The 14,293-nt window shown below is 37.5% G+C and overlaps 1 protein-coding gene across 5 annotated transcripts in view; it reads left to right on the top strand.

Annotated features, from left to right (window-relative positions):
• The window catches only part of Grid2 (glutamate ionotropic receptor delta type subunit 2), a 1,480,136-nt gene that overhangs the window by 875,674 nt on the left and 590,169 nt on the right, over positions 1-14,293 (top strand). For all 5 annotated transcript variants that reach the window (XM_087215774.1, XM_021261081.2, XM_087215773.1 and 2 more), the window contains one exon: positions 2,467-2,628. In XM_087215774.1, coding sequence (XP_087071900.1) covers positions 2,467-2,628 — 162 coding nt within the window. The remainder of the gene's footprint in view (positions 1-2,466; positions 2,629-14,293) is intronic.

Below are 14,293 nucleotides of genomic sequence, written 5' to 3'. Positions count from 1 at the left end.
GATGGTGTCAAATATTGTCACATTGGCTGCTGGAGGTTCAGTGATGTTAGAAAACAAGTGACAGTAAGCAAGAGAGAAATGAGAACTCAGATGCGGGATACTGGAATTAAAGATTTTAGAAATACTATATGCTTGTGTCCAGCAAATAGTCATTTGTGTGGCTCCTGGCCAAAGTAGAAAGGAAAATCATCTGTGTAGAAATTAAAGGCACAGTTTTCAAATGCTAAAAGACACTTTGGGATCATTTTGAAGGAAGAGTCAAAGATCTCATGAATAAAGAGGGCAGAGAGGTCAGTAGATGATCGTAGAAAAAAGGGAGAAGATGAATTTGAAAGGAAAACAGGGACTTGCTTGAAAAAGAAATCGAAGATATGAGAGTGGGTTATTGTCGCCACCACATCTTGGTCCTAGCGTTTAGAATGTGGGCAGATGAGAAGAGGCAGCCATTTGTTGAAAACATCTATCAGGTATTGGGAATAAACCACTCACCATTAAGACCAGCATAGATGTTCTTAGTATGTGCCTCAAAGTTTGCAAAAGAGCCCGTACTCCATAAGTCTTAAGAATGAGTCCAGTCTGTGAGAAAAATACTAACAAACAGCATTGTATGTTTCAATAGAGGTATGCATCAGTGCACTGGGAAAGGAAGAGAGGACCCAGTCAGTGTCCTGTAGGATGGGGAGAGAGGGTGAGGAATGGTGAGGTGGGATTGTCCTAGCAGATAATCACTGAACTGAATATTGAAGGAAGTTAACTGGTCAGAGAAAAGTAAAGACACATCACATGATGCTACCAGAGAGTCTTGTATACATACTTAAAGTAGTCCATCAAAAGGAGGTGAAAAATAATGATAGAGAAGTAGAGGAGCAAATTTGAGGCAGTAAAGCCAGGAGAGTTTTGAAAAATCTATTGAAAGATTTTCCCTAGTTTATTGAGCACAGCACAGTCATTCTTTATGTTTCTTCTATGTTTTTCTATTGAGTATTTACAATCTTAATCTGACTTGAATATTGATTCATGGACTATTTTTAAGTCTCACACTTCATGAATAGTAGATTTAAGCCATCCTTTTAATCTCTGTCAGAGTTATCCGGGTGGGATGGGGTGAAGACAACCGGCCTTAGTATCTACTTATAAAGAACAAACTTTTTTATTTCACAGAATGTATAAGAGTGTTCAATGATTCTTTAAAGAAACCTCCCTCCCATTATTATAGACATAATATGATGCCTAGCAAATGTGAATGATTAAAGATTTACCCAATATACATAAAAACCCCTCATAAGGTATTGTTAGGAAATTCTTATTTACAACTGTGCATAGCATCAGACTCTAATTATCCCAGTAGCTGGATTTTAGAACTGTTCTGTGAAGTGCACATACTATTTCATAGATTTCTCTCTTAATTAATTACAACCAAGTAGCAATCCACATACTCTCCCTTTTCTTTTTTAGGAAAAATTGTGATAGCAGAATAGTTAAATCTGTGAGAAAGTTTGAATGTTTTAAGATGAAATTAATTTCCATCACTACCTTGATCTATCATTTTTAATTTTCTACCAGGTTTTTTCTTCTAAGAAGTAATAACATTTAACAGACTTTACTGGCCTAGGATCCCTTTTGATGTTTGTGTTTTCTAAATAAATTCTAATTTCTTTGAAAAATAAACACGTTTGATAATTAATTGATGTTTCGGATAGTAGTTCATGCTAGACTTAATTGTAAGAGTGCAAAGACCTTAGCAAAAATTGATGATAGTTCATTTTTAATCTGTGTACAAAGAAGATAATGCCATGATTGGCTTAGAAGAAGAAAGCATTAATATAAACACATTTATAAGCTGTTACTAGTTTGTAGTACTCCTCATGTCAATGAATTGCAATGCATGTGTATGGCTATATCATTTTGTATAGATAGGTGATCATTACAATATTTATGAATGGTTCTGTTTTCTCTCATTTCTTCATTATAGAATTCCCCTCTACAAGTGTACATACCGATGGCTGTTTCCTTTTTTGCACCTATGACACTCATATGTAAGATCACTTTGATATTTCTCCATCTGAATAATTAAAGTGCAGACATTTGACACATTCAGAGAATATATTATTCAGTGTGCCCTTCTAGTCTTAAGGCCTTAGATCCTCACTTCCCCAGAAAGAAATAGGGCCAGTGATTTTCTATGGTCTGACACTAACAGCCTTTACTCTGTCAAGACTTCTCTTTTTTATCTTCTCTTTCATACCTAAATAAGCTGAAAAACCAATTGAGGCATACAATCAGACAAGACTTCATTCTCAATGGCAAAAATTGCCTGGGAAATGAAAAAAAGGAAACCTGCTTAATAACCCCATAAACCAGCCATCTATGACAGGAACAGAAGAAGCAACTGAGCCAACGATTTTCTCCTTATTCTAGATGGCTGGCATCAATGATTCTAATGATCACTGTCTAATGTCTTTTCAGATTTCAAACCTTTACATATACGACACGGTGCTTCTCCTTGCTAATGCTTTTCATAAGAAGCTGGAGGACCGAAAGTGGCACAGCATGGCAAGTTTGTCATGCATCAGAAAGAATTCCAAGCCCTGGCAGGGAGGGCGTTCCATGTTAGAGACCATCAAGAAGGTAACTACTGACAAGCATCTTACTATTGTTAATTTTCATATAAAGAGGCTACAATAAATCCATGTTTGGTGAAATGTCATTTAAAGGTTGTTTTTCTCACTAATATCCCTGCCAACTCAAAGCACAAAATGGGGGAAATGAAATATTAAAAAATAAAAGCCTGAGGGGGACAAACATAGAAACGGGGGTCTTTATTTATCAGCGAGAAAAGTTAAGCAAGTAAAAAATTGGTACTTGAGGTACTTTAAATTGCCCTGGCTATCTCATTTACGTTAAAGATACTCCAGGTACTTTGGTGCTTGTCACAAGCCACAAAAACTTGTTTGCTTGTTTTGGAAACCACACCATCAAGTGAAAAAAATTGCAGTACTTAGCAGTTTTTCATTTAGAGGGAGCATGGTAAGACAATGGACGTTGTGACCTTTTGTTTATCTAATAATGAAGACACCATTCATAAATAGCAGACTGCAGCACCCGTGGAAGAGTTCTGGGCTCTAGATTGAGCTCTTCCTCATCAGTCTGTGTGCTTCCCAGCCTGGTGCTAACCTGCTGGGGCTTAGCTACCTTTTCTACTCCCAGAGGCAGTTTATGTTGCTCAGCTCTTCTGAGAGGTATAAACGCTCTGCAGTTTATTAGCCTCTTTGTCACGTCTTCCTTGCTGACGTCTTCCGTTTGTCTTGCACTGCTTCTTGGATTTAAAATGAAATGATTAATAAAGCAAACAAATTCCTCCTGTACCCTTTCTAGAAAGGAGACAGCCATTTGAAAGTTTATGTTCTTTATTTTAAATGTCCCCTGTCTCTCTATCATACGTTTGGCTTTCTCTCCTGAAACAAAAAGAAAAATAGCCAGTCAATTGAAATATGCATATATGTAGAGAAGTCAGAGAAAAATCTAAAAAATTAACATTAGAAGTAAAATAGATATAGAAAAACAAGAAGTAGAGGAAAAACATCTTTCAAACGGAGAACAGCTTGGATGTTTCTCTAGGTCCTATTTCCTTTTGCCTAAAAGAATCACTTTGATGAGCATTTAGGCTCATATCAACTGAAGTACTTGAGAATTAAAATTTATTGAATATATTGGCAGGGAAAGATTTTTCAACTGAGAAATGAATAAGTCCAATACAAATCAAAGTGTTGCCAGAATCTCCCAGCTTTATCTGTGTAGAGGGCTGGCAGGTATGAATCCAAGCGAAGTTGTTGAACATGAGATTCTGATCCTGCCAATTTATTAATTCATGGTTTGGCTAGGACCCAGGAACGTGAATATATTCATTCTTCTGAAGCTTTCTCACAAAGATAGAATAATGGTTTAGGAGGTTGTATATTTTGCAAGAGTATCAGTAGGAAAAGAGGGACAAGATAATATGTAGCTATTTCTTATGTGGCAATTTAATATATAAAATTTTGCTGTTAGAAAATTTATAATCTAGTGGGGCATGGCGCTGCATGTCTGCAATCCTCACACCTTGGCAGGCTGGAGTAGAAGGATCTCAAGTTTGAGCACAGCCTGGACAATTTAGCAATTTAGTGAGACTGTTTAAAAAATCATTTTTTAAAGGGGTGGGGATATAGTTCAGTAGAAAGGTCTTAGTTCTGTCCCTAGTCTTACCCAGAAGCCAGGTGCTGATGTAGGGAGGAACCGACCTATCACTGCCTTGGTCCTCAGTTCTTTGTGCCCTTGATGAATGAATTCAGTCAAAATACATGGGTCATGCAGAAGTGTAGGTAGAATTTATTGTAAAGAAAATGAAGAGAGAATTATACCTTCAAGTGAGAAGAAAGGCACCTGCACCAAGTGGGAGTCTGGATACATTTTTATACACACAAGAATTACTCTTGGAGAACTGGGATAATTATGATGCTTATCAACACTTCACTTAGAAGTTACTTAGAAAAGTCTTCCTGTCCTTTTCAGATGGTCACTGTTTCCTCAGGGGCTTTAATCATGTAAGAAAAGTACAAAAGATAAATTTTTAAATTAAACCAGGCCCCAGCCCAAGGCTGGAGGATTTTTAAAGAATGTTTTCCTTCCTGTATCAGCAGGCTGTAGGCTGTGGCAGTCAGGGATGCAGTGTGCCTTGCTCTGGAGTTAGATGGTCAGGTGGCCAGATAGCAGAAAGAAAATGCAAAACGTGTAGCCTTAAGATGTCATTGTGCTTAAAATGTCACTGTGGGATCACTTCAGTCTGAGACCTAACAAATGATTATGAATGTATTATACATTGAATCTTTCTCTAATTAACTGGCAATGTATTCTACTTTGGGAAACACCCACCCCCGCAATGTCCCTCAGGCTTCCTAAAATCTAACCACCTAACACCAGAACTGAAATGAAAGAAAGGAGACGTGATGTAAATGTAATAAGTACAAAATTTTATTTTGATGGACTATTTGTGTATTTTTCCCAGTAAGCTGTTATCTCACATTTAAAAGAAATGCATCAATTCTGTGTATAACAGATGTAAGTTTGAATGATACAGAGAACATGATAGCGAATGTTCAATTTTATTATTTTTGTCTCACAATACAAATTGACCACAAAAGATGGAGTTTTTCTTCCCTTCATATTACCTCATATGGGTGTTCTTGGTCATCCTACTCAGATGTTGAAGTGGATGATACTCTACACACATGGATAATTAGAGAGAAATTTGACTCACATGCAAAGACTAAAGCGAGAGTCATAAGTTCCAGCAGATGCAATCTGCCTTGGGCAAAGTAGAAGGAGAGTCTGGGCCTGCTAGAAGGTGTCATTGAGGGAAAGTTTCCACCCATGTAGACTCCAGATTCATAGGCTAACATTTCCTATGGATCTCAAATAGGAAGGTGTAAGATATGCTTTCTCATTAGCCTGTCCAGATATGAGGCTAAAGGAGAAAGGGAGAGTAGGCCTTAACAAAAAGAAAGCAGCCACACATCACAAGTGAGGTCAGGCTCTGTACTGCAATGGTAATATTCTGGTGATAAAATCCTTAATTACATTCATATAAACACAGCATGCTTATATTAAGGGCATGCAATACTGACTTTACCAGTTGTATGCTGCTGCCCGGAATGCAACCAGTGAAAAAACAAGTTTCTATCCCCGAATAGTTTTATTCTCCTTAGAGAGATGAGACCCAAAGTTTAAATAATGATGCAGTTGACATAAATAATATAAATTAAATGCTCGGTAAAAGAGGAAGTGGCATTTTTCCAGATACTGTTGTGTTGTAGCTTTTTTTTTTTTTTGTATTAAATTCTTTTATTGGTACATTGTAGGTATACAACACAAATACATTTCTCATTGGGAATTGTACCTTTACATAATGCATCTTGGATCTTATTTTTTCCCCATTCCTAGCCCTCCCTTCACGCCCTCCACCCTTCCCTATTTACAAAGACTTTATTTCCATTTTTTACATTTCTCAGCATTTTTCCTTTCCCTTTTTTCCTTTCCCCTGCCCCTCCCACTACCCCTACCCCTTTGGACCTTTTCTTCCTATTTTACATTATCGATTATTCATTCTAATCATTGGTACATTTTAGGTATACAATATAATGACATTCATCATTGGCAATTTGCACCTTTACATAGTCTCTCTTGGTTCTTATTTTTCACCCTTGCCCAGCCCTCCCTTCAACCCCTCCAGTCCTCCCTATTTACAAAGATTTTGTTCGTATTTCTCCATTTTCTCATATTAATCTCATTCCCTTCTGTCCTTTCCCCTAGCCCTCACACTTCCTTCCCCTTTGCCCCTTTTCTTCCTATTTCACATAACCTATTATACATTTAGTCCTTATTTACACTTTCAGTTTCTCACACCAGAGAAACTATTCAGTATTTACACATGTGTGTCCTATTTATTTCACTTAAGAGTATTGCCTCAATGTGCATCCACTTAGCTATAAAGGTCTCTAATTTCTCATTTTTCATGGCTGTGTAGTACTCCATTTTATTAAAAAAAAACATTTTCTTTATCCAGTCTCCAGTTGATGGGCATTTGGGCTGTTTCCAAGTTTTAGCTATTACAAACTGTTCTGCTATGAACATGGGTGCACATATATAGCTGTGGTAGGATTCTTTTAATTATTTGGGGAAGATCCCCAGCAGGGGAATAGCTGGGTCAAATGGGACTTCCAGTCCTAGTTCTTTGAGGTATCTCCATACTGATTTCCACAGTGCTTGCACCAGTCTACACTCCCACCAGCAGTGGAGCAGGGTTCCTCTTTCCCCACAGCCCTGCCAGCATTGGTTATTGGTTGATTTCATGATAGCAGCCATTCTTTCTGGAGTGAAGTGGAATCTCAGCATTATTTTCATTTGCATCTCTCGAAGGACCAGTGATGTTGAACATTTTTTCATGTATTTATTTGCTATTTCTACTTCTTTATCTGAGAAATGTGTGTTCATTTCAGATACCCATTTTTGGATTGGGTCTTTAAATTTGGGAGGTCTGATCTTTGTAAGTTCTTTATAGATTGAAGATAGTAGACCTTTGTCTGAGGAAGAGCAGGTGAAGATTTTTTCCCACATTGTGGGTTGTCTCTTCACACTGCTGGTGGTTTCTCTTGCTGTGCAGAAGCCTTTTAGTAAGAAGAGATCCCACTTGTTGATTGTTTTTGCTAGTTCACGGGCAACTGAGGTTTTGTTCATAAAATCTTTTCCTACACTGATGTCTTCAAGGGTTCTACCTAACCTCTGTTCCAACTGGTTCAGAGTTTCTATTTTAATATTTAGATCTTTAATCCATTTTAATTTTAGTTTAGTGCATGGTGAGAGATATAGGTCGAGTTTTAATCTTTGGCAAGTTGAAGCCCAATTTTTCCAGCACCATTTATTAAAGAGGCTATCTTTCCTCCAGTGAGGGTGTTTGGCTCCTTTGTCAAAGATGAGATGGCTGAGTGTGTCTGGCGTTGTTTCTGCGTCTTCTAATCTGTTCCACTGGTCCTCAGGTCTGTTTCTTTGCCAGTACCATGCTGTTTTTATCACAGTAGGTTTGTAGTATAGTTGCAGGTTGGGAATTGTGATACCTCCTGCAATGTCTCTGTTACCTAGAATTGCTTTTGCTATTCTGGGTCTCTTCTTGCTCTAAATGAATTTTTAGATTGTTTTCTCAAGGTCTATGAAGTATGCTGCTGGGATCTCAAATGGAATTGCATTAAACCTATATAGCAGTTTTGGAAGTATGGCCATTTCCACTATATTAATCCTTCCTACCCAGGAACAGGGGATGTCTGTCCATTTTCTGATATCATCTTCAATCTCTCTTTTCAGAGTGCCATAGTTTTCAGAGAAGAGGTCTTTGATTTCTTTCATTAGGTTGATTCCTAGGTATTTCCATTTTTTGGATGCTATTGTGAAAGGAATTATTTGCCCTATTTCTCTTTCAGTGAGTCTGTCATTGGTGTAGAGGAAAGCTATTGATTTTTGTGTGTTGACCTAGTAACCAGCTACTTGACTGAATTTGGTTATTAAGTCTAGAAGACTTTTGGTGGAGTTCTTGGGGTTTTCTATATACAGTATCATATCATCTGCAAATAATGACAATTTGACTTCTTCATTCCCTATCTTTATTCCTTTATTTCTTTCTCTTGTCTAATTGCCGTGGCTGTTTCCAAACTATATTGAACAAAAGTGGAGATAGTGGACATCCTTGTCTTGTTCCTGATTGTAGTGTGAAGGATTTCCATTTTTGATCATTTAGTATGATAATGGCTGTTGGTTTTTCATAGATGGCTTCTATCAGTTTGAGGTAGAGACCATCTATTGCAATTTTTTGTAGGGTTTTTATCATAATTGCATGTTGGATTTTGTCAAATGCTTTTTCTGCATCTATGGAGATAATCATATGGTTTTTGTCCTTAGCTCTATTGATATAGTGTATTACATTAATTGATTTTCGTATATTGAACCATCCCTGCATCCCTGGGATGAATCCCACTTGATAAGGGTGTATGATCTTCTTGATGATCTTCTGCATTCTTTTTGCCAGTATCTTATTAAGGATTTTTGCATCTATGTTCATTAGTGAGATTGGCCTATAGTTCTCTTTTTCAGTTGGGTCTTTCTCTGCTTTGGGGATCAAGGTGATGCTTGCTTCCAGGAATGAATTTGGGAGTATTGCTTCCCTTTCAATTTCATTGAAGAGTTTAAACAGTAGTGGCAGTAGTTCCTCTCTAAATGTCTTGCAGAATTCAGCAGTGAAGCCATCAGGGCCTGGGCTTTTCTTAGTTCATAAGTTTTTAATAACATTTTCAATTTCATTGGTTGATATTGGGTTGTTCAGAATTTTTAGGTCTTCTTCGTTCAACTTTGGTAATTCATATGTATCTAGGAATCTGTCCATTTCTTCTGTGTTGTCCATCTTATTGGCATATAGGTTCTGGAAGTAGGTATTGATGATCCTCTGGATTTCTGCTGTGTCTGTTGTAATTTCACCCTTTTCATTCCTAATTGCATGGATTTGGGTCTTTTCTTTCCTTTTTCTGACAAGGTTGGTTAAAGGTTTGTTAATTTTGTTGATTCTTTTGAAGAACCAACTCTTGGCTTCATTGATTTTTTGTATTGTTCTCTTAGTCTCCATTGCATTGATTTCTCCTCTGATCTTTATAATTTCCTCCCTTGTAAGAACTTTGAGGTTGTCCTGCTGTTCTTTTTCTAGAAGCTTGAGGTTCAGCATCAGGTTGTTTAATTGGGCTCGTTCTGTTTTCCTAATATGCATATTCACTGCTATGAATTTCCCTCTTAAGACTGCTTTCATTGTGTCCCATAGATTCCGATATGTTGTATTGTCATTGTCATTTAATTGAAAGAACTGTCTGATTTCTTCTTTAATTTCCTCTGTAACCCATTGGTTATTCAGAAGTGAGTTGTTCAATTTCCACATGTTTATGAAATTTTTTGAGTTTCTTTTGCTATGGATCTCCAATTTCATCGCACTATAGCCTGATAATATACAAGGGATAACTTCAATTCCTTTGCACTTACTTAAACATGTTCTATGTGTAAGTGTGTGGTCTATTTTGGAGAATGACCCATGTGCAGCTTAGAAGAATGTGTATTCTGATTTTGTGGGGTGGAAGACTCTGTAAACATCTGTTAAATTCATTTGTTCCAGAGTTCGATTGAGTGCTAGTATTTCATTACTTATTTTTAGTCTAGTTGATCTATTTATTTATAACAGTGGGGTGTTGAGGTCCCCCACTACAATTGTATTAGTGCATATATGACTTTTCATGCCCGTTAGTATTTGTTTTATATAGTTGGGTGCACTAGTGTTTGGTGCATAGATATTTATGATTGTCATCTCTTCCTCTTGGATTCTTCCCTTTACAAGAATGCAGTGTCCTTCTTCATCTCTCTTAATCAGTGTTGGTTTGAAATCTACTTGATCTGCCAAGAGGATAGCTACTCCTGCTTTTTTTCGGGTTCCTGTTGCATGCAGTATTGTTTTCCACCCTTTAACTTTCAGTCTATGAGTTTCCTTTCGAATGAAGTGTGTTTCTTGTATGCAGCATATTGTTGAATTTTGCTTCTTGACCCATTCTGCTAGTCTATTTCTTTTGATTGGTGAATTGAGACCATTAACATTGATGGTTATAACTCAAAAGTATTGACTTGTCATTGCCATGACTTTTTCTTTTTGTTGGGTTCTCCCCCTTTACATTTAATTTCTTGTCATGCCAGATGGGTTCATTCTGCTTTGCTTCCTGGGGTTGTGATCCTCAATGTCTGTTCCTAGGCTATTGTGTAAAATTCTTTGGAGTGCTGGTTTGGTACTCACAAAGTTCCTAAGGTGCTCTTTGTCATGAAAGTATCTTATTTCCCCATCAATTTTGAAAGATAGTTTTGCAGGGTACAGTCAATCTGGGTTGGAGACTGTTTTCTTTTAGGGCTTGGAATATGTCACTCCAAGCCTTTCTTGCCTTGATGGTTTGTGTTGAGAAGTCTGCTGTGATTCTGATGGGCTTTCCTTTGTATGTGATTTGTTTCTTTTCTCTGACTGCTTGGAGAACTTTATTCTTCTGTTGTGTTTCTGGAATCATAACAATTATATGCCTATGTGTAGGTTTTTTTTGATCAAGGCTATTTGGAGTCCTATATGCCTCACTTATCTGTATGTCAAGCTCTTTTCCCCTGCTTGGGAAGTTTTCTGCCATTATTTCTCTGAAGAGATTTTTTATGTCATCTCCACTCTCTCCTGTTTCTTCATTGAGCCCAATCTGTCTTATGTTATTCTTTTTTGCATCGTCTAGCAGCTGCTGGATTGATTTCTCATGTTCCCTTATAATTTTGAAGCAATTTTTCTTTTCTTGGTCACTAATTGCCATCTTATCTTCTATATCTGAAATTCTGTCCTCACATTGGCTCATTCTGCTGTGTAGACTTTCAATGGAGTTTTTCATGTCCTGGAAATCTATTTGCATCTCTTTTATGGATTCCATTTGTTTCTTATGTTGGGATTCCATCATGTTCCTGAGCTCCTCTCTAGATTTATTAATCATGTCTTGCACTAGGGGCACAATTTCTCCTGTTATCTGAGAAATTATTTCTGATTTCATTTTTTCCAGATCCCCTTTTGTTGCCAGTTCAGTGTGTCCAGGTGGTTCAGTATCAGAGTGTTCCATCTCATTTCCCTTTGGGGTTGTTGTAGGTGATCTGGAAGTCTGGTTTTGAGACTTATTTACGTGTTTTCTCATTTCAACTGGGCCGGGGGGCTGTTAGAGCCTGCACGGATTACCTCCTCTAAGCTGGGTGAGGTGGGACAGGGGCTGGGAGCAGTGGTAGGGATGATGACCCAAAAGCCCTTTCCTGTGGGCTGGGAGTAGCCGGAGGGATGGTGGCCGGGAAGCCCCTTCCTCTGGACCAGGAGCAGTGGGATGGTGGCTCAGAAGCCCCTCCCTCTGGGCCGGGAGCAGCGGGACAGAAGGTGGCCCAAAAGCCCTTTCCTCTGGGCTGGAAGCAGCGGGAGGGATGGTGACCAGGAAGCCCCTTCCTCTGGACCAGGAGCAGTGGGACGATGGCTCAGAAGCCCCTAGCTCTGGGCCAGGAACAGTGGGACTCAGTACCTTGGTCTGGTGGTCTGGTGTCCTCTGAGTCTTTGTAGTGTGGAATCAGGTGGCTGCCTGTCTGCAGTGGGGTGATTTGGTGTCTTCCGCGCGACTCAGGACCTTGGTAGCTCAGACCTGCCTGCCGGCAGCGGGCTGATTCGGCGTGTGTTCCTCGTGACTGGGTACTCGGTAGGGTGTGGGCAGACCTGCTTGTCTGCAGCGGGGTGATTCGGCGAAGATGCGACTCAGGACCTTGGTAGGGCGTGCACAGACCTGCCTATCTACAGCGGGCTGATTCAGTGTGTGTTCCGCGCGACTGGGGCGTAGCTTTATAATTCATTATATAAACAGGTAGCATAAGATCCCTCCCCTTTTGAAATCTGTCATTTCAAAAATGACAGGTGAATTCTCAGTGATTGTTTCTCTCATCACAGCAACCTCATGCTTTGGCTATTTACACAGATTTTATAGAATATTTTTGAAAAATTTATAATTTTAAAAATACAGTCTTCCCATCTATAGACATAGTACATTTGTCATGTTTTTATAATCCTCCTGAGTGATTTATCATGTTCTGCATGCATATTTCAATTGTTACTAATTCTTAAATTTTACAAGACCTTGTGTGTGTGTTTGTGTGTGTGTGTATGCTATGATGAATGGAATATGTTTCCATTATATTTTCAGAATTGTTATTGTAGGTATTTACACCATTGATATTTAATATATTTTTTGATCTCGTAAGCTTTTGAAATATATACTGAAAGGACTGGTTCTCACTTGTTTCTTCATAGCTTATTCTCTTGTGTTTGCTAACAGATGTTGCTATCATCCTAAAATAATTATTATTATCACTTTGATTTTAATCATTTAAGTTTTCTAAAAATTTTAAATACTTTTCTTGGCAAATTCATCAGCTTCTACTTCCAATCTTTTATGATTTTGATGATAAATATCACTTTAGTTTGATAAAAAGTCTTAAGTAATATGCTATCAGTTTATGCTATTTTTATAATTAAAAATTTAATTTTTATCAAGAACTGATAAATTTTGGACAATCAAGATACAATTAAGTTAATCTGAACCAATTTAATGTACAGATAATTGAGCCTCAGACAAGTTAAATAACTTAGGAAGGGTTACACAACTAATTAGGTCTAAATATCTAATTTTTTGGCTTCTGATTTGGTCTTTTTTGTTCTATACCATTTATCCTTTTTATTGTTCATAGACTTGGGGTTTTTTTACATTACTGTCAAAATAACTTGGCTGAAGAAAATACACCTACTCTGAAGTCAGGAATAAACAGCATGTGTTAATATTATATATAATATCTAAATTTTAATATGGCTTTTTTTGGGTGATTTTTCATTGATTTTTTCAGAGGCACACTGACTTACATAAATTTTAGGAAGAGATTTTTATGTTGCATAAGATAATTTGTTGATATTACAAAACCTAGAGCAAGCTTTCAGACTGTTTTAACTAAGTAAGTAAAATCTGTAGAAGTTGGGCTGCTCTGGGAGCTGGGAAAGGAGCTCCAGAGATCGACCCCACCACAGTCACTTCCGAGAATCATAATTGAAAACCACTTCCCTGGAACATCTAGAAATTAATTTAACCAGTAGAGAACTATGTACCTTCTTCCTCATAGATAATGGATTGGTATCAGCCCCCGGCAACATGGACAGCCTATTTTTAATTATAGAACTGTTCATTCTATAACCTAAAAATATTCATATAAAAGTGATTAAAATACTATTATATAATAAAAAATAATAAAGAAAATACAAAGTATAAAAATTACTAAATTAACCTGCACTTAACTTTGTGAACCTTCATCACTAGTGTGAGGGAGACAAGAGAGAGGAGGGTCATTGTGTGGGATGACTTTCACTATGGCTAACAGAATGACTGCTATATTGGCTTAATGGAATCCTTTTCTTTTCATGGAACTTTAACATGGAAGCTCTCCACTGACCCTTACTTTTGTCTCCTTTTGAGGATTTCACAGAAATGTGACACTGCATTGTGATTAAACCAATTCATCCCTTGCACAGCTACAGCCTTATTGGGGTGGTGCTTTTCTATGAAATTTTGCACTCCTTCCCACATTTTACACATCGCCCTAATCTCATTTGAATTGAGCAATTCCTCTGCCTTTTTCTCCTTCTCTTTTTTAAACAGAATCTTCTCCATAACCTCTTGCTGTTGGGAGATCACCCATAATCCTGCAGCGAAAGATGCGGGGGGGCACTGACTCAGTTGTGATCATGTGACTTTCAGCATCATGTAGTACTGGTATTGAAAAATTTAGCTCGTTTATCAAGTTAAAATTTATTAGAAATATTTTCTCATCTTACAGCACACTCACAAAACAAATTACTCATAGTTCAAGGTTTTACTATATAGGAAAGGATTCTTCAACCTTATAAACAGTGAAATAAAGTCTTAGTAAGCATTTTTCACTGTTTTCCAATTTATTTTTTCCATAGGGAACAAAACACTTTGGCCTTTAAGAAACTTATTATCTGACCTTTTGTGATAAATTATCCCCAACCTTTGGTTCTCTCTTTTTTATTTTTCTTCTCCTTGCACTCTGCATTTGGTGCCCACTAGTATTTTAT

This window comes from Heterocephalus glaber, unplaced genomic scaffold (assembly GCF_053883595.1).
Source record: "Heterocephalus glaber isolate CG9 unplaced genomic scaffold, H.glaber_assembly_v1.0 deba00001454, whole genome shotgun sequence".
NCBI lineage: Eukaryota > Metazoa > Chordata > Mammalia > Rodentia > Bathyergidae > Heterocephalus > Heterocephalus glaber.
This window is presented reverse-complemented; position numbering and strand designations above follow the sequence as displayed.